The sequence below is a fragment of the Microcaecilia unicolor genome, chromosome 7 (genome assembly GCF_901765095.1).
Source record: "Microcaecilia unicolor chromosome 7, aMicUni1.1, whole genome shotgun sequence".
NCBI classification, from domain to species: domain Eukaryota; kingdom Metazoa; phylum Chordata; class Amphibia; order Gymnophiona; family Siphonopidae; genus Microcaecilia; species Microcaecilia unicolor.
Genome location: NC_044037.1, coordinates 298,390,826 through 298,408,979, shown reverse-complemented (window position 1 = coordinate 298,408,979; position 18,154 = coordinate 298,390,826). Strand labels below are relative to the sequence as shown.

Here is an 18,154-nt window from a genome sequence, read left to right as displayed (position 1 = left end):
AATTTATTATCCAATTTGGTGCACGTTCGGCGCTCATAGGCGCCTATGCGGTTTAGTAAAAGGACCCCTTAGTCCACAAATCTTCTTCCAGTCATGACACCCATAATGCCTTGGGCTCCCTGTTTTATATTCTTGCCCTGCCCTTGAGATGACTGTTTTCTCCCTCAAATCCACAACGTTCCCTATGAACCCTCCCATGCCTGGAAAGTTCTCTCTTTTGTAACAAAAATATACACTGAAGGAGCCCAAGAGTTGCTCTGAGCCAGGCCCAAGCTCAGGGTTATTCACATATGACACTTGTGAGGAAGCTGTGGCCTTGACCTCTGACTGATGATTATCGTTATAACAGCTGTACTAGACAAGAGAGGGGAAGGGGGTTAAAAATTGGGGGAAACCATAAGGCAGTGATTCTCAACCATTTACGACCACCATACCGCCAAGGACACTAAGGTCCTCCCAAGGACTTTCACTAACTACACCCTCTCCAAAAGACATTACACGATGTGACACCCACAAGCGAGCATTCTCCGGAGTAGCCCCCACAATCTGGAATACATTGCCTGAAAGGCTCCGCTTAACACAAGACTATCTCTACTTCAGGAAGCAGCTAAAGCTTGGTTCTTCAACCAGGCTTTTAATGGAAGAAATAACTAGCTTGCTAGTCTGACTCACACACACGAGGAGTGACTCGGGCTGCATATACTGCAGCAGGACATGTTTATCCACTCCTACCCTAGCTGAGATAATATTTAACCATCTCTCTGACCTCATGAGGAACTTCTTTAAATCGGTCACCTTATTTTCTAACTCTTCTTACTCTCCTACCTATCTATATGTTACATCTTTGCTTTACCCTTCACTATCAATTAAAATGTTCTATTACATATTGTGTTGACATTGTCAGTAGTATACCATGCCATACTTTGTATTGTTAGTTGAATATTTTTACTGCTGTAATTGCCTATTGCTCATGTTTGATCTATTCTTACTGTACACCGCCTTGAGTGAATTCCTTCAAAAAGGCGATAAATAAATCCTAATAAATAAATAAATGAATTCCAGGTATCTTGTGTACCCCAAGATTGAAAATATTCAAAAGCCATCCAAATACTATATTTACATTTCCGAATGATATTTGGACCTGTTTTCAATTGTCATTTCACTTCCAAATAGCAAGCTCACACACACACACCAGATAGTGATGCTACTAAATTCAAAATCTGTTCACGGACACAAATTTTGATAATTCCTAACCACAGCAGAATGGGATGGGGGCGGTATCTCTCTTCCTCTCTCTACGACCCTTTTCCTCCTCTTTCCCTTATAACCACTCATGCTGGAGTTCCTCCATCTGGGGCCTGCCGACAGGGCCGTGCCAACACGGTAAGCGCTGCAGGGGGGCGCCTGCCTTCAAGGGCGCCGCCGCACTGTCGCGTTGTATTTTTTAAAAAACAACCTTACTCCTCCTCTCCCCTCCATCCCTGATTCTGTGCTTTAAATTTACCGCCCTCCGACGTCTGCGCAGTGTCAGTGAAAGTGCTGCCTGTCTGACATCTCTCCACCAGCCCAGCCTTTCCTTCACTCGTTGGTTCCTTCTGTGTCCCGCCTTCTTCTGACGTCATTTCCTTGAGGGCGGGACACACAGAGGGAACGAACGAATGAGCGAAGGGAAAGCTGGGCTGGTGGAGAGACGTCAAACAGGCAGCGCTTTCACTGACGCTGCGCAGACGTCAGAGGGAGGTAAATTTAAAGCGCCGAATTGGGGATGGAGGGGAGCGGAGGAGTAAGGTTGTTTTTTTTAAAAATACAACGCGACAGTGCGCAGATGTATTTAAAAATCCGGGGGGGGGGGGGGGGCGCCGCCAACTGATGGTCTGCAGGGGGGTGCCAGAGACCCTAGGCACGGCCCTGCCTGCCAACCCCTAGCCCTGACTCGCCAAACTAGCCAGCAGTAGACGGAGAAGATCAATACTGTCCTCATTCACTTCTTCCTCCTTTGCCATCCAGGGTTTGATGCATACATTGAACCTTGGCAAACCTCACGGTGCCATCGATGCATAGTATGACTGTAGCTCCTGAGGTCAATTAAAAGGATGTAGCCTGAATATGCATGAAATAGATTTGCATGCCAAGGAGGCAGTGCATGCAAATTGATCCTATGAATATTCATAGTGGATATCCTGAAAACCTGACTGCCTGAGGTTCCCCAGGACAGGTTTGAGAATCACTGCTGTAAGGTTTTGAAGTGGTGGGATCCTTGTAGAAGACTCTTCCTGCTTCTGCTACTGACCTGAACAACAGCCTCTCACAAGTTGGTGTATGTTGTACTTCTTCATTTGGATTTTGCTCACACCTTTTTCAGTAGTAGCTCAAGGTGAGTTACATTCAGGTATGCTGGATATTTCTCAGTCCCAGGAGGGCTCACAATCTAAGTTTGTACCTGAGGCAATGGAGGGTTAAGTGACTTGCCCAAGATCACGAGGAGCAGTAGTGGGATTTGAACCGATCACCTCTGGATTGCAAGACTGGTGCTCTAACCACTAGGCCACTCCTCCACTATAGCAACATTCCATGTAGAATCTCTAATAGTAGCAACAGAATTTCAAATAGTACCAACATTCCATGTAGAATCTCAGATAATATCAACATTCCATATAGAATCTCAGATTGTAGCAACAGAATCTCAAATAATTTATTTATTTGGATTTTCCTCACACCTTTTTCAGTAGTAGCTCAAGGTGAGTTACATTCAGGTACTCTGGACATTTCTCTCTCCCAGGAAGGCTCACAATCTAAGTTTGCACCTGAGGCAATGGAGGGTTAAGTGACTTTCCCAAGATCACAAGGAGCAGCAGTGGGACTTGAACCAGTCACCTCTAGGATTGCAAGACCGGTGCGCTAACCATTAGGCCACTCCCCCACTAGCAACATTCCAGAATCTCAAAAAGTGGCAACATTCCATGTAGAATCTTCAATAGTAGCAACATTCCATATATTTATTTATTTAGATTTTGCTCACACCTTTTTCAGTAGTAGTTCAATGTAAGTTACATTCAGGTACACTGGGTATTTCCTTGCCCCTGGAGGGTTAAGGGGCCCTTTTACAAAGACGTGCTGAAAAATGGCCTGCGGTAGTGTAGACGTGTGTTTTGGGCGCACGCAGAATCATTTTTCAGCGCACCTGTAAAAAAATGCCTTTTTAAAACTTTTGCCAAAAATGGACGTGCGGCAAAATAAAAATTGCCACGCATCCATTTTGGGTCTGAGACTGTACCACCAGCCATTGGCCTAGCGGTAAGGTCTCATGCGGTAACTGGGCTGTAATGGTCTACGCGTGTAAAATGCCGATTATCGCCTGATTACTGCCTGCGCGCCAGAAAATAACAATATTTTCCGGCGAGCGTAGCAGACACACATCAGAAATGAAATTACCGCAAGGGCCACACGGTAACTCAAAATAGGCGCCTACGCAGCTTAGTAAAAGGGCCCTTAAGTGACTTGCCCAAGATCACAAGGGGGCAGTAGTGTGATCTAAACCAGGCAGCTCTGGATGTCAGGACTGGTGCCTGAACCACTAGGCTACTCCTCCACTCCTGGAATATCAGCCAGGGAGGGAGAGAGATGAGGGGCCATCAGTAGAGAGAGGATGAGGTGAGGGGGAATCAGCTGGGGGAGGAGGAGAAGGACTTGATCCCAGAGAGTGGATGAGAAAGGTGAAAGAAAAGGGATATAAACCAGAGACTCTGTTCTGTGCTACATAATCATTGTTGTATTATTTTGAATGAAGGGTGACTGTAGTGTATCTTATGGAACACAAATTTTGAATTGTTATGTATACATACTTCTAAACATTCTGCTTACTCATTAAAAAAAAACAGCTACTGAGCACTGTTGTACAAAGAGGCCTGGGTTTGATTCCATGTTTTGGGTCTGGGGGATGCTACAGAAGCACCATTCACAGCCCCTGAGAGCAGAGGGTTATAGTCGTTACACACCCAGTAGCTGTATTTAAGGCTCTTGATTGCAAGGTTTCAGAAGGTGCACTGGTTCATGCTCTTCTCCCCTCTCCACCAAGGATGATACGGCAATGTCTGGCCTACTGTAAATTTTGGAGAGTATGAAATAGGGGGAAAAGTTTCTAGGCAATTGCCGATGAAGGCAGCCTTGGCTCTGACTGAGCCTGGAAGTACAAAGAGCAGAAGGAAACTGCCAGGTTGAAAAAAAAAAAAAAAGGAAAACATTATACAGAGCCCCAAAGCAAGATACAGATGTCGTACCCCAATGCTACATATATATTGAGGAGAGAGTAATCCACTTAAGTGGATGAACACTAACTCCCACGTAAAAAATAACAGCACAGAAAGAGAGTGGGAAATGGACCAATGACTCCAGGAGAACGGGAGATAAGATTTCAAAGAACCACTTTATTCAATGACTCGACACAGAAAACTGTGTTTCGGCCAAAAGGCCTGCCTCAGGAGTTGACAGAGCCTATACCCTGCAGAGCAGACTGCGCACAACTCTAATGCAAACGGTACTGTCAACTCCTGAGGCAGGCCTTTTGGCCGAAACACAGTTTTCTGTGTCGAGTCATTGAATAAAGTGGTTCTTTGAAATCTTATCTCCCGTTCTCCTGGAGTCATTGGTCCATTTCCCACTCTCTTTCTGTGCACATATATATTGAGAGCACGTTGTCAGTGTGTGTAGTCAAGCGATGAATTTTGTTTGTTTGTTTCTTTTCTTTCTCTTTCCTTATTCCTGCGCACATCCTCCTGCAGTGGCAGACCATCTCGCTCACAGTCATAGAGAAAGTGCAGATTGCGGCGGCCATCTTGGGTTCCCTCTTCCTCATCGCCAGTATTTCGTGGCTCATCTGGTCGACTTTCAGCCCTTCTGCGAAGTGGCAGCGTCAGGATTTGCTCTTCCAGATCTGCTATGGGATGTACGGCTTCATGGATATTGTCTGTATAGGTGGGTGAGTTTGACGTGCCGGGCACTGCAGCAGGCTTTCTCTCTCTCGAGAAAGAGGCTACTTATCCCTGCAGCTGGAGCTACAGGAATCTGAGGATCCCAGCAGGCAGGGTTAATTCAATCTTAGAGCTCAGTCAACTAGGTCAGATTCTTTTAAAAAGTTTCTTTTGTTGAGGTTTGCAGGTCATAGAAAAGATTCTTCCTCATGAGACACCTGAGAGAAGAAACCAAGGTGTCTTATCTTAAGGAACTATTCAGTATATGAAAGAGCTATGTAGACAGGAATAGATAAAGGGTTGAACTAAGGTCACCTGGACTGTTGTTGTAAAGAAGCCAAAAGGTCATGGTGGGCCTGAAATAAAGTGGATTTTTGCAGGCTGTGATGCTCAACCATGATAATTACATTTTCAGGATGGGGTGGTTCCTTAAGAAGCCCATGAGGACTCAAAAACTCATATATTACAATAGTTTTTTTTGGGGGGGAGGGGGGAGTTGGCCTGGGAAGGGCAGTTTTCAAAGTGATTTATGTGGGTACCAAGCGTTTTACCCCCATTAATCGGCTGTGTGAAAATTTCCCGTTCCCAGTTCAGGTCCGAGTCTGCACGTGGTGGAGCGATACGAGAACTTGTAGCACTACTGAGAGACAGTGTTTCTGAGAGTGTGTTTAGATCAGGGGAGGAAAGGAACACAGGTAGGATTTTCATACCTTCACGTATGCTTTCCCAGCAAAATTCTGACCACACGCTTTGGGGCCGTTGGCAGCTTTCATAGCAAAATAGGTGCATAGTTGGGATTTGAAAATTGGTACAAAGCTTGAGGTAAAAAAATGTTTGTCCCAATGCAGACAGTCTTAACATCATCCTTTTAAAAAGGCAATAAAAGGGCAAAGGCTCCAGGGACTTAGCTGCAGTAGGTCCTGCCAGACCTAGAATGTAAGGGTTGTTTATGGAGAGAAAGGAACAGTGGGAAGTGGACCCTGGTTCTCCGAGGACAAAACAAGAAGACAGCTTAATGAAACAATGTTTATGGATGATTGAAGTCTCGACACAGCACTGTATTTCGGCCAAAGGTCTGCCTCAGGAGTCTAGATTAACATATAAAAATATGATTTACAATACAATAAAAAAATAAATAAGCATAAGTACATATAATCTAAAAAAAATCAAACCCAATAAAAAAGATAAAATGTTGCTGTGCTCAACAATAAAATATCTCTTGTAATAAATAAAAACTCTTATCTATCTATATATATATATATAAAACTCACCCTCAACGTTCTATTGGCTGCTGACGTCACTGAAGCCAAGGTTCGTATGTTCGAAGCTCTGAAGCCTCGAAAATCACAGTCTCTGGGCCCCGCCCTCGCGTCAAACGTTATGATGTTGAGGGCGGAGGCGGAGCAATTCACCCACATCGACGACAGGTGGGGGGGGGAGCCACAGGAATGCCTTGCTAGCGCCCGTTTCATTGGCTCCAGAAATGGGCCTTTTTTTACTAGTAATAAATAAAAAGGAAAAAAATAACTCTTATCTCATTAAGTATTTGAAGTCTTCTTGTTTTATCCTCGAAGAGCCAGGGTCCACTTCCCACTGTTCCTGTCTCTTCGTATCCTTTGTGGGATTCCAATGTTCCTCCACCACAGGGGTGTTCATGGAAAAATATTTGGTTTCTCATTTCATTTCCTAAAGTAGTTTTGTTTTGTTTTGCCATTTTCCTTTGCACTAGCACAGAAATGAAGCAAAATCTTATTGGGTTTTCTTGGCATTTTTGATTGGAAATAACCAAAATGAAGCAATGGATTTCATTGTCTTATTGGTGTCGTTTGATAATGACAGAGTATTTCTACTACCAGATAAGTCACTGAGAACATTAGCTGCCATCTGAATGAGGAAAACATAGCTTTTAAGTATCTGGCTTTTTGCTAAAGCTTTTGAAGTTTGATTTTCAAATTAAGGGCTCTTTTACAAAGCCACACTAGTGATTCTATCACGACAAATGCGACGAAGCCTATTCAGTTCCTATAGGCTTCGTCATAGTTGCCGCATGAGAATCACTGGTGCAGCTTTGCAGTGGCGTATCAAGGGGGGGCGGTGGGGGCGGTCCGCCCTGGGTGCACGCCGCTGGGGGCGTGCCGTGCGCCGGTCAGCTTCCTTCGTTTCCATGGTCCCTCTGCCCCGGAACAGGAAGTAACCTGTTCCGGGGCAGAGGGAGCATGGAAACGAAGGAAGCTGACCGGCGCACGGCACCCCCTCAGCGGCGTGCACCCGGGGGGGTCTTTCACCAGGGTGGGGGGGTGTCCTTTCGCCGGAGGGAGGTCACGTTGCACCGGGGGGGGGGGGCGCTGCACCCGGGAGGCGGGGCGCATCGACGATCCACCCCGGGTGTCAGCCCCCCTAGGAACGCCACTGCAGCTTTGTAAAAGGAGCCTTAAGAAAGGTAGAATTAAAGTATGGCATTTACAAAGCCAGCTGGTTCAAAGTGACACAATTAATGACACATCCTAAATATGTATAGGGTGCCTAGGTCAGGAACAGGACATGCAATTCAAAATTTGTAATGTATTTTACAAAAGGTTTGCTGAATGTGTAGGTCTTTTATAAAATATATATAGGCCCACAGAAAAAAATATGTCTATTTCGTGACATGCACAGAAGCAACAGCCATTTTATTTAAAAAAAATCAAAAAGTGTGGTATCAGTTGGGAGTTTACTTGGGGGTAATTTTATAACATGGTACCTGGATTTATAGAAACAGGAAAACCAAGGACTTCCACAGGAAAAAAAAAAGCAACAGGAGAACGTAGAAGTGGAAGAAGACTAACAGGCTCATTTTCGAAAGAGATGGACGTCCATCTTTCGACATAAATCGAAACATGGACATCCATCTCCCAGGGACGTCCAAATCAGTATAATCAAAACCCAATTTTGGACGTCTCCAACTGCAGTCTGTCAGAAGGATGTCCAAATCTCAAGGGGGTGTGCTCAAGGTGGGACTTGGGTGTTCCTAAGACATAGACGTCTTTCAGCAATAATGGAACAAAACAAAGACGTCCAAGGCTAAAACTTAGACTGTTTTGAGCTAGACCTCTTTTTATAATGAATAGCTTTAGTGGGAATTGAACCTGTTTCCCCAGGATCAAGGTCTGCTGCACTAACCACTAGACTACTACTATGCTCCACACAAGAAATGCCCCAAATGACCAGATGACCACTGGAGGGACTCGGGGATCATCTCCCCTTCCTCCCCCAAATCACAACACTTTTTTCCAAACAGCACTTTCAAAAGGAAAAGATGGACTTTTTTTTTGTAGAAAATGACCTTTCCTGTTGTGATTTTGGGCATTTTACAAAAAACGTCCAAATTCAGACTTAGATGTCATATCCAAAAATGACCCTTGTGCATGGAGCAGCAGTGGGAATTGAACCCATATTGCCAGGATCAAAGCCCACTGCACTAACCATTAAATCACTCCTCCTGTGTTCTGGATGTCTTGCATTTGGACGTCTTTGTGTTTGAAAATGGCCAAAAGTCAAAGCTGTCCAAATCCAAGGACATCCAAATCTAGGGACATCCAAATTTGAGGATGTCCTTGGATTTGGACGTCTTTGACGGCATTTTCGAAACGAAAGATGGACATCCATCTTTTTTCGAAAATACGGTTTTCTCCGCCTCTGGATTTGGACGTTTTACAAAGACATTCAAATCTAAACTTAGAAGTTTCTTTCGAAAATGCCCCTCTAAGTCTTCTTCCACTTCTACGTTCTCCATCTGGGTTTATAGGGCAGGAAGACACTTATTTTTAGCCTGTTTGATGAAGACACATAGGTGCCTAGGTATCTTTGTAAAATACTAGCACAAATCCTGCAGAAAGAGCACCTAAAACTAGTGTAAATATTAGCATATGAAGTCTTTTGTAAAATATGTACATAAATTGTGACTCTGCTCAAACTCCTCCCATGAACGTGCTTATTCTACACACCATCACACGTAATTATAAATGGGACCTATATTTAATCGTGGCAGATAACGATGAGCTAAATCATTACAATTCAAAAGGAACAGAGTGTATGAATATAAAGTGCTAACACTTATTCAATACTTTAAAAACAAACAAACAATCTGCAATATATAGAGGAAGGGCCCCCCTTTCAAAATCTGAAAGGAGAAAAAGAGTGCAAGGTCAACAGCCCTCCAAAATCAATGAAGACGTAATCCAACATTCGTCTCCAAGTCCAATAACAAGTCTAGATCTTGTCACACTGCAATTCCTCTTAACTTACTCGTAAATGATTCTTGAATCATAATTTCCTTAAGTTTAGCCTTCCAAAAGTTCGGCTCGGGTGTTGCCTTCCAGAAGTAAGCAATGGTTAACCTGCAGCATGGAGACAGTATGCAGTCATTAGAAACACTCTAATCTTCTCTCCTCCCCAACAAAGTCATGAAGTAAAATCCAGCAACAACTCAAACGTAACTTTAACCAACCTTTGCACGTCTTCCAAGAATGGTTGAGCCTGGGGATAACGCCATCACATATGAAGATAGTCTCCCTGCTGCTGTACCCCCTCCAACTAGGGTTTACTGTACTGATCTTAGAAAAAGAATTTCTGTACGCTCTGTATAGTACTTTGTATGGTGCATTAATGGTCTCCTTTTATTACAAATGGAAATTTTGGCTAATGGCACCAAATAGTCTTTCTCATCCAACTCCAGCCCTAAATCTTCATTCCAACCTTCTATTAATCTGGACTTCATGTCATGAGTGGAGGAGTGGCCTAGTGGTTAGGGTGGTGGACTTTGGTCCTGAGGAACTGAGTTGGATTCCCACTTCAGGCACAGGCAGCTCCTTGTGACTCTGGGCAAGTCACTTAACCCTTCATTGCCCCATGTAAGCCGCATTGAGCCTGCCATGAGTGGGAAAGTGTGGGGTACAAATGTAACAAAAATAAATAAATATTCCTCCTTCCCCCCCCCCCCCCCCAAATGTGAGTGCGAAGTATAGTTTGGTAATCAGTTTACTAAGCAGTCTGAGTTGTTAGAATTCCCTCAATTTCATTTCTAGATCTAGGACAACCATTATAAGCCCCCTACTGTCTGGATTATCTGTTTCAGTTGTAGGTAACTAGTGTGTGTATAAACTGGAAGGGTATAAGTGGTTTAAATCTATTCAAAAGGTTTAATCTGGGACCCCTTCCACATCTGCCCCAATAAGCAGAATTTCCTGCTCATCCAATGTGGGAGATCTTCCAGAAATGTGACTGTCTCATTAAGAAGGTCACAGGTGAAAACTTCTCTCCTGTGCCTCGATATGCTTCATCGCTCATCTCCAAACTCTGAGTGTATGTGGAATAATGGAACTAGAACAATTAATCCCTTTCACTGTGTGAGTCTTGAAACTATGCTGGAAAAGGGCTGCTAAACCATGGCCTCATGCTTCTTCTAGATCTTTCCATCCCCGCTCCTTGTTCAACCGAAACCATGTCCTTAACCTTACTAATCGTACAGCCAGATAGTACAAAAAAAACAACTGAGTAACTCCAGAGCCTCATTATCATCAGGGAGTTGTACCGTGTTTCTCCGAAAATAAGACACTGTCTTATATTAATTTTTGCCCCCCAAAATGCGCTAGGTCTTATTTTCAGGGGCTGTCTTATTTTTCGGGGAAACATCGGGGTTGGATCGGGGTTGGATCGGGGTTGGCCCGCCCGCCCTCCGTCGCTCCCGGAACTAACCTTAAATGTCTCCTTTCACCTTCGCAGCAAGCAGCAGCAGGGCAGGCCACTCCTTCCTTCCGTGTCCCGCCCTCACCTGGCATAACGTCCACGAGGGCGGGGCACGGAAGGAAGGAGAGGTCTGCCCTGCTGCTGCTTGCTGCAAAGGTGAAAGGAGGCGTTTAAGGTCAGTTCCAGGAGCGACCTCGGGTGGGGGGGGGGGGGGGGCCGGCGACCTCGGGTGTGGGGGGGGGGTGGCCCGGGGGCGGCCTTGTCCGGCTCTCGGCAGCCCTGCTTTCAAACAAAAATTTGCTAGGTCTTACTTTCGGGGGAGGCCTTATATCTACCAATTCAGGAAAACCCCTACTAGGTCTTATTTTCGGGGGATGTCTTACTTTCAGGGAAACAGGGTAACATGGTCAGCTTAATACAAGGTGCTTTCCTGCCCCATCGGGCCTGGCGGTGGCAGTGGCCCTGCCCCGGGTCTGGCTCAGTCTCTCGGGTTGTCTGCTGCCAGCCAGGGCACTTGGATTTAATTACTTACGTGTTCCAGCCAAGTTGATTCGCATGCACAGAACTGTCCATCACAGCTGGAAGTCATAAGGAAGCTGATGGCTTCATCTGTCGGGAGCAAAATAAATGTCACACTCGAAATCTGATGTAGTGCAAAGGGAGCTGTCACTCATCCAAACACATGGGCCATTATTTGGGAGCAGTTACGGAAGAACTTTGGCCAGATTGTCCCTGTCTTGTGTGATTTTAGGCACCTGCTCTTTTTTTCATTATCACTCAAGCTGATAGTAAACAGAAGCTGGCATTCCTGTGTGATGAACCTGAGTCTCCAGCAAAGCATAGACCCAGCCAAGGGTGTCTTTTATAAACTGATAGCATCCTGGCAGGACTATAGGACCAGAGTTGATTGGACTTTTTTTTTTGTTACATTTGTACCCCGCGCTTTCCCACTCATGGCAGGCTCAATGCGGCTTACATGGGGCAATGGAGGGTTAAGTGACTTGCCCAGAGTCCCACTAGCAACATTCCATGTAGAAGTCGGCCCTTGCAGATCACCAATGTGGCCGCACAGGCTTCTGCTTCTGTGAGTCTGACGTCCTGCACGTATGTGCAGGACATCAGACTCACAGAAACAGAAGCCTGCGCAGCCTTCTAAATGGAATATTGCTAGTGAAATAGCAACATTCCATGTAGAATCTCCAATAGTAGCAACATTCCATGTAGAATCTCCAATAGTATCTATTTTATTTTTGTTACATTTGTACCCCACACTTTCCCACTCATGGCAGGCTCAATGCGGCTTACATGGGGCAATGGAGGGTTAAGTGACTTGCCCAGAGTCACAAGGAGCTGCCTGTGCCTGAAGTGGGAATTGATCCCAGTTCCCCAGAATCAGAGTCCACTGCACTAACCACTAGGCTACTACTCCACTAGCAACATTCCATATAGAATCTCCAATAGTAGCAACAGAATCTCCAATAGTAGCAACATTCCATGTAGAATCTCCAATAGTATCTATTTTATTTTGGTTACATTTGTACCCTGCGCTTTCCCACTCATGGCAGGCTCAATGCGGCTTACATGGGGCAATGGAGGGTTAAGTGACTTGCCCAGAGTCACAAGGCGCTGCCTGTGCCTGAAGTGGGAATCGAACTCAATTCCTCAGTTCCTCAGACTTACATATTAACATAATGGATGATGGCAGAAAAGAATCTGACTAGTCCATCCAGTCTTCGATTATGTCTGCCTGCACTATGAGAATATATTTCAACCGCCTAGCATAGACCATAGAGATATCACTATGCCACTCTTTATTCAGGATAATATTTTCTCTTCCTTCTTTGTACTCCACCCTATTGGGTAGAGGAGCATGTGAGATCTCCTATTTAGTTCATGCCCAGTACCCCTCCCTTCCCAAGTTCTCACCTCTAACCACGAGCTTTATAATAATCTTAATAGCCAACAGTTGGATCCTTTTACTAAGGTGCGCTGAAAAATTGACTGCGCTACTGTAGGCATGTGTCTTGGGCACGCGCAGATCCATTTTTTCAGCGCACCTGTAAAAAAGGCCCTTTTAAAATTTTTGCCGAAAATGGACTTGCGGCAAAATTAAAATTGGCGCGCATCCATTTTGAGTCTGAGACCTTACCGCCAGCCGTTGACTTAGCAGTAAGGTCTCATGCGGTAACCATGTGGTAATCGTCTACGCACGTAGAATGACAATTACATCCCGGTTTCTGCCGCGTGCAGGAAAATACAAAATTATTTTCCAGCGTTCATAGCGAACGCGCGTAAAAAAAATGAAATTACCGCCCGGTCCTCACAGTAGCCTGGCGGTAACTCAAAACTGACTTGTGCTGGGTGCAGGTAGGTGCCTACGCGGCTTAGTAAAAGGGCCCCAGTGCTTGGTAAGTGTTGCCTGAACATCAAACCGTACCCTTTGTGTCCTGTATGGGATTCCAAAAGCACACAAAATAAGTAGTAATAATCATCTTGACAGTGTTACACCTAGGGTTCTGTTTACTAAGGTGCTCTAACGTTGTTAGCGTGTGCTTAAAATTAGCGTACTCTAAACACTAGCGACGCCAATATATTCCTATGGGAGTCTCTAACGTTTAGTGCATTCTAAAAACGCTAGTGCACCTCTAGCATGGCTTAGTAAACAGGGCCTCTAGAATTTTGGGGTTCATTTATCCCCAGTGATTTTGGCCTCCAGGGGTTGAATGGCTAATAAAAGTAGGGTTTTATAAACAGGGATATTTGTGCTGTTTGGGGCTTTGGCCCTTTTTCAGATTGATATTTTGAAAGACTCAAAAACACATCTATAGTATAAATAGACTGACAACAAACACTTTTCACAAAAAACTGAAAGACTGGTAGATATTATATAAGGAAAACAACACAATCCAACCACAGGCAATTGGTCTGAACAAAATCCAGCAATTTATTTAGAACATAAGAGTAGCCATACTGGGTCAGACCAAACAGTGGCCAAAGCCAGGTCACAAGTACCTGGCAGAAACCCAAATCATGGCAACGTTCCATGTAGAACCCCAAAGAATAGCAAGATTCCGGAATCCTAAAGAGTAACAAGATTCCCTGCAGAATCTCAAAGAGTAGCAACATTCCATGTAGAACCCCAAAGACTAGCAAGATTCTGGAATCCTAAAGAGTGACAAGATTCCATGCAGAATCTCAAAGAGTAGCAACATTCCATGTAGAACCCCAAAGAATAGCAAGATTCCGGAATCCTAAAGAGTAACAAGATTCCCTGCAGAATCTCAAAGAGTAGCAACATTCCATGTAGAACCCCAAAGAATAGCAAGATTCTAGAATCCTAAAGAGTGACAAGATTCCATGCAGAATCTCAGAGTAGCAACATTCCATATTACAAATCCCAGGGCAAGCAGTTGCTTCCCATGTTTGTCTCAATAGCTGACTATGGACGTTTCCTCCAGGAACTTGTCCAAACCTTTTATAAACCCAGATATGCTAACCGCTATTACCACATCCTCCGGCAAAGAGTTCCAGACCTGATTTTCAGTGGCACTGCCCAGTAAAGTGCCACTGAATATCGGCATTTAGACAGCCCTAGGCAATTTAGGCAGGTAGGAGCCTCTCGTACCTGCTTAAATCGCTTTGAATATTGGCTGGTGAGTTTTTAAAGCATTTCCAAACATCTTAATATCTGGTATTAACCTAATGTCTCTTTTAATAATCTTGGTACTGCAAAGGTGAAGCACGCCTTCAAAGAATGAGCTGGTCAAATAAAATTTGCCGCTGACTCACTTAGCTGTCCTTTATAGTGTGAATATAACGAGTCTCTTGGTACACATCTGATTAGTCTGTTTAGCTCTTAAGACAGAACCTAAATTTTACAGTAATTTGAATGCAAGAGCTACCCACTTTGAAGTATTGGCATGATGCAGCTGGTAACCAGTGCAGATCCTACAAACAGGAGAGATGTGTCCTCAGAATCTACAGCCTTTTATAACCTGGTAGTTTGTTCCTGTCCTTATTGTGTTCCGGTTCAGTAAGGTCCAGGATAAGCATCTGGCACCATGAGCCATCCTTTGCCACCAACAGGATTTTCCCCTCTTCCTCTCTAAGTTTCCCGATAGATCTACCACACATGAACCTTATTCTACCACAATAACACCTTGTATTTGTTCATACCGGAACTGGCGAACGCCAGCCACATTGAGCCTGCAAATAGGTGGGAAAATGTGGGATACAAATGTAACAAATAATAATAATAATAAACATCAATATATAGTGACAAATAAGGAAAATAATTAGCAGAGAACAGAAAAAAGGAAAATGTCCAATCTGCGAACCTCAATGGGCCGCAATAATGAGGGGATTCAAAGCATAAATTGCAGGGGAGCAAAACTTACAAAACAGAATAAGGGTAATAATCAGATCACAGAACAAAAAGTCCTCAAACCAATTAATGCCCAGAGATCACACCAGGATACAAGTCTGCTCCAACCTCACTTATACTGTTTAGCATCTTAAAACGAAAAGCGAAGTTGAGAAGGATGAATAAAGAGTTATTCTGAAATCATACAACACCTCTACACCTGCCCAGAACAGCATTTGATTGGCTATTACTTTGTCATTGTCAGGCTCCAGCTACCTCCCCGGTCTGAACTGCACCTTCATGTTGTGCGGGTCCCACTCCCTCTCCCCTCCCATCCGCCATGGCCCTGCAGCACAGTCTTGCTCCCTCCTCCTGTTGCACCTCTACTAGGTTCACACTAATGAACTACCATGGGAGACACACAGGACCCAGCTTCCTGCGTCAGGCCCGCCTCCTCTGATTTAAACTTCCGGGGCTGGTGCAGGAAGCACTAGCGGCACTTCGGAGAGCCAGTTCCCGCGTATCTCCCATGGTAGTTTATTAGTGCGGGCCCGGCGGAGGTGCAAGGGAGGGAGGGAGCGAGACTGTGCTGCAGGGCCACAGTGGATGGGAGGGGAGAGAGAGAGAAATTAGGCAAGACTAGATGTAACATAGTAGATGACGGCAGCAAAAGACCTGCATGGTCCATCCAGTCTGCCCAAGAAGATAAATTCATATGTGCTACTTTTTTATTTGTACTGTCCTCTTCAGTGCACAGACCGTATAAGTCTGGCCAGCCCTATCCCCGCCTCCCAACCACCAACCCCGCCTCCCACCACCAGCTCTGGCACAGACTGTATAAGTCTGCCCACCACTATCCTCGCCTCCCAACTACCAGTCCCGCCTCCCACCACCAGCTCTGGCACAGACTGTATAAGTCTTCCCAGCACTATCCTCGCCTCCCAACTACCAGTCCCGCCTCCCACCACCAGCTCTGGCACAGACCGTATAAGTCTGCCCAGCACTAGTCCTGCCTCCCAACCACCAGCTCTGGCACAGACCGTATAAGTCTGCCCAGCACAATCCCTGCCTCCCACCACCAGCTCTGGCACAGACCGTATAAGTCTGCCCAGCACTATCCCTGCCTCCCAACCACCAGCCCCGCCTCCCAACCACCGGCTCTGGCACAGACCGTATAAGTCTGCCCAGCACTATCCCTGCCTCCCAACCACCAGCCCCGCCTCCCACCACCGGCTCTGGCACAGACCGTATAAGTCTGCCCAGCACTATCCCCGCCGCCCAACCACCAGCCCCGGCACTAGCCCCGGCACAGACCGTATAAGTCTGCCCAGCACTAGTCCCGCCTCCCAAGATGGGTGGAGAGTATGGCTTCTCGGGGGTTCAGTTTAATTTTTGTCTACATATTTCTATCTTTAGTTTGTGGTTACTTATTCTATACTTCATGAGGGGCTACCTCAGTTCACGTGTGAAAAACTTGGTATTCTGTTAGCATCGAGTGTCTGTGGAGGACTAATCTGTACTAATCCAGCTTGTTTTGTTTTTCAATAGGTGTTTTAATGTTCTTCTGCCCACTGCAATGCTCAGGGTGTTGTTGTTTTTTTCTAGGAAGGACCTAGTGTGACCCCCTTGAAGTTTGCTTGTAAACATACTAGATTCAGTGGTCCAACTTGTTAAGAATACTTTTTACTTTGTAGTACAAAAAAGTAGTTTTATGAGCTGTACTTTAATACTTTTACTTGAGTATTTTTTTGGGGGGGGGGGGGGGGGGATAAGACTTTCTACTTTTACTTCACTACATTTGAAGCCAGTACTTTTACTTTTTACTTAAGTACTTTAAAAATATAGCGACTCCATCTCTGGAAATAGCAAGTCTAATTAAGAAGTCCCTGCAATATTCCACAGAGCTTTTGGCCAAAGACACTTAGGTCTGTTACATGCTATTGAAAATTTGGCTTCAAGGTAGAGAACTGATACTGTTAGCGGTATACAGCCCCACTGAAAGAGACAAGCCCCCCCCCCCCCTAACATTCAAAGCTATTTAACCGGCCAGACATAGCCGCTGACTGGTTAATTAGCATATCTGTGCCTAACTGCTAATATTCGACGGGAGATAACTGGTTATCTCCACTGCATATTTCCAGTTGACGCCTAGTACATAACCAGCTATATTGAGCGACTTATCCAGTTAGGTGCCGATATTCAGCATCTAATTGGATAAGTGGAGCGGTCAAAGATCTTTAATCACTAAAAAGTAAACCAGTTAGTACTGAATATCGGCATAGCCCAGTGGTTCCCAAACCTGGTCCTGGAGGCACTCCAGCCAGTCAGGTTTTTAGGATATCCACAATGAATATTCATGAGAGAGATTTGCATGTAATGCCTCTACTGTGTGCAGATCTTTCTCATGAATATTCATTGTGGATATCCTAAAAACCTGACTGGCTGGAGTGCCTCCAGGACCAGGTTTGGGAACCACTGGTATAAGCAGTTAACTTTCTAGCAGGTTTAAAAAACCCAGATATTCAATGCCAGTCACTGGAAATTGCCCGGCATTGAATATCCAGGTTGAATGCTGGCAGGGCCGCTGAGAGACTGGGCCAGGCCCGGGGCAAGGCCACCCCCTGGGCCCCCCCCCCCCCCCCCCCCCCCCGAGGTCACCGCTGCCGCTGCCCCCCCCCCCCCCCCCCCCCCCCCCCCCGAGGTCACCGCAGCCACTGCTCCCCCCTCCACCCCCCACGAGGTCGCCGCCGCCGCTCCCCCCCCTCCGTCCGCCACCAGGCCGGGCCCCTACATTGAAATCACAGTCTCACCTCTGTGAAAGCAGCGCTGCAGGCAGCAGAATGCCTCCTATCGGCCCTCCTTCCCTCCTTGTGTCCCGCCCTCGCGGAAGTTACATCAGACGAGGGCGGGACACAGGGAGGGAAGGAGAGCCGAAGGGAGGCATTCTGCTGCCTGCAGCGCTGCTTTCACGGAGGTGAGACTGCAATTTCATTGCAGGGGGCAGACGGTCAACGACGGAGGGTGGGTGGGACTGCGGTGCTGGGCCCCCCTTGGAGGCCCGGGGAATTTTGTCCACCCTGCCCCCCTCTCGGCGGCTATG

At 45.8% G+C, this 18,154-nt stretch overlaps 1 protein-coding gene across 1 annotated transcript in view; it reads left to right on the top strand.

The window, feature by feature from the left end:
• MARCHF4 (membrane associated ring-CH-type finger 4) overlaps nt 1-18,154 on the top strand; it is a 163,722-nt gene that overhangs the window by 117,680 nt on the left and 27,888 nt on the right. The window contains exon 3 of the mRNA XM_030209815.1: nt 4,779-4,971. Coding sequence (XP_030065675.1) covers nt 4,779-4,971 — 193 coding nt within the window. The remainder of the gene's footprint in view (nt 1-4,778; nt 4,972-18,154) is intronic.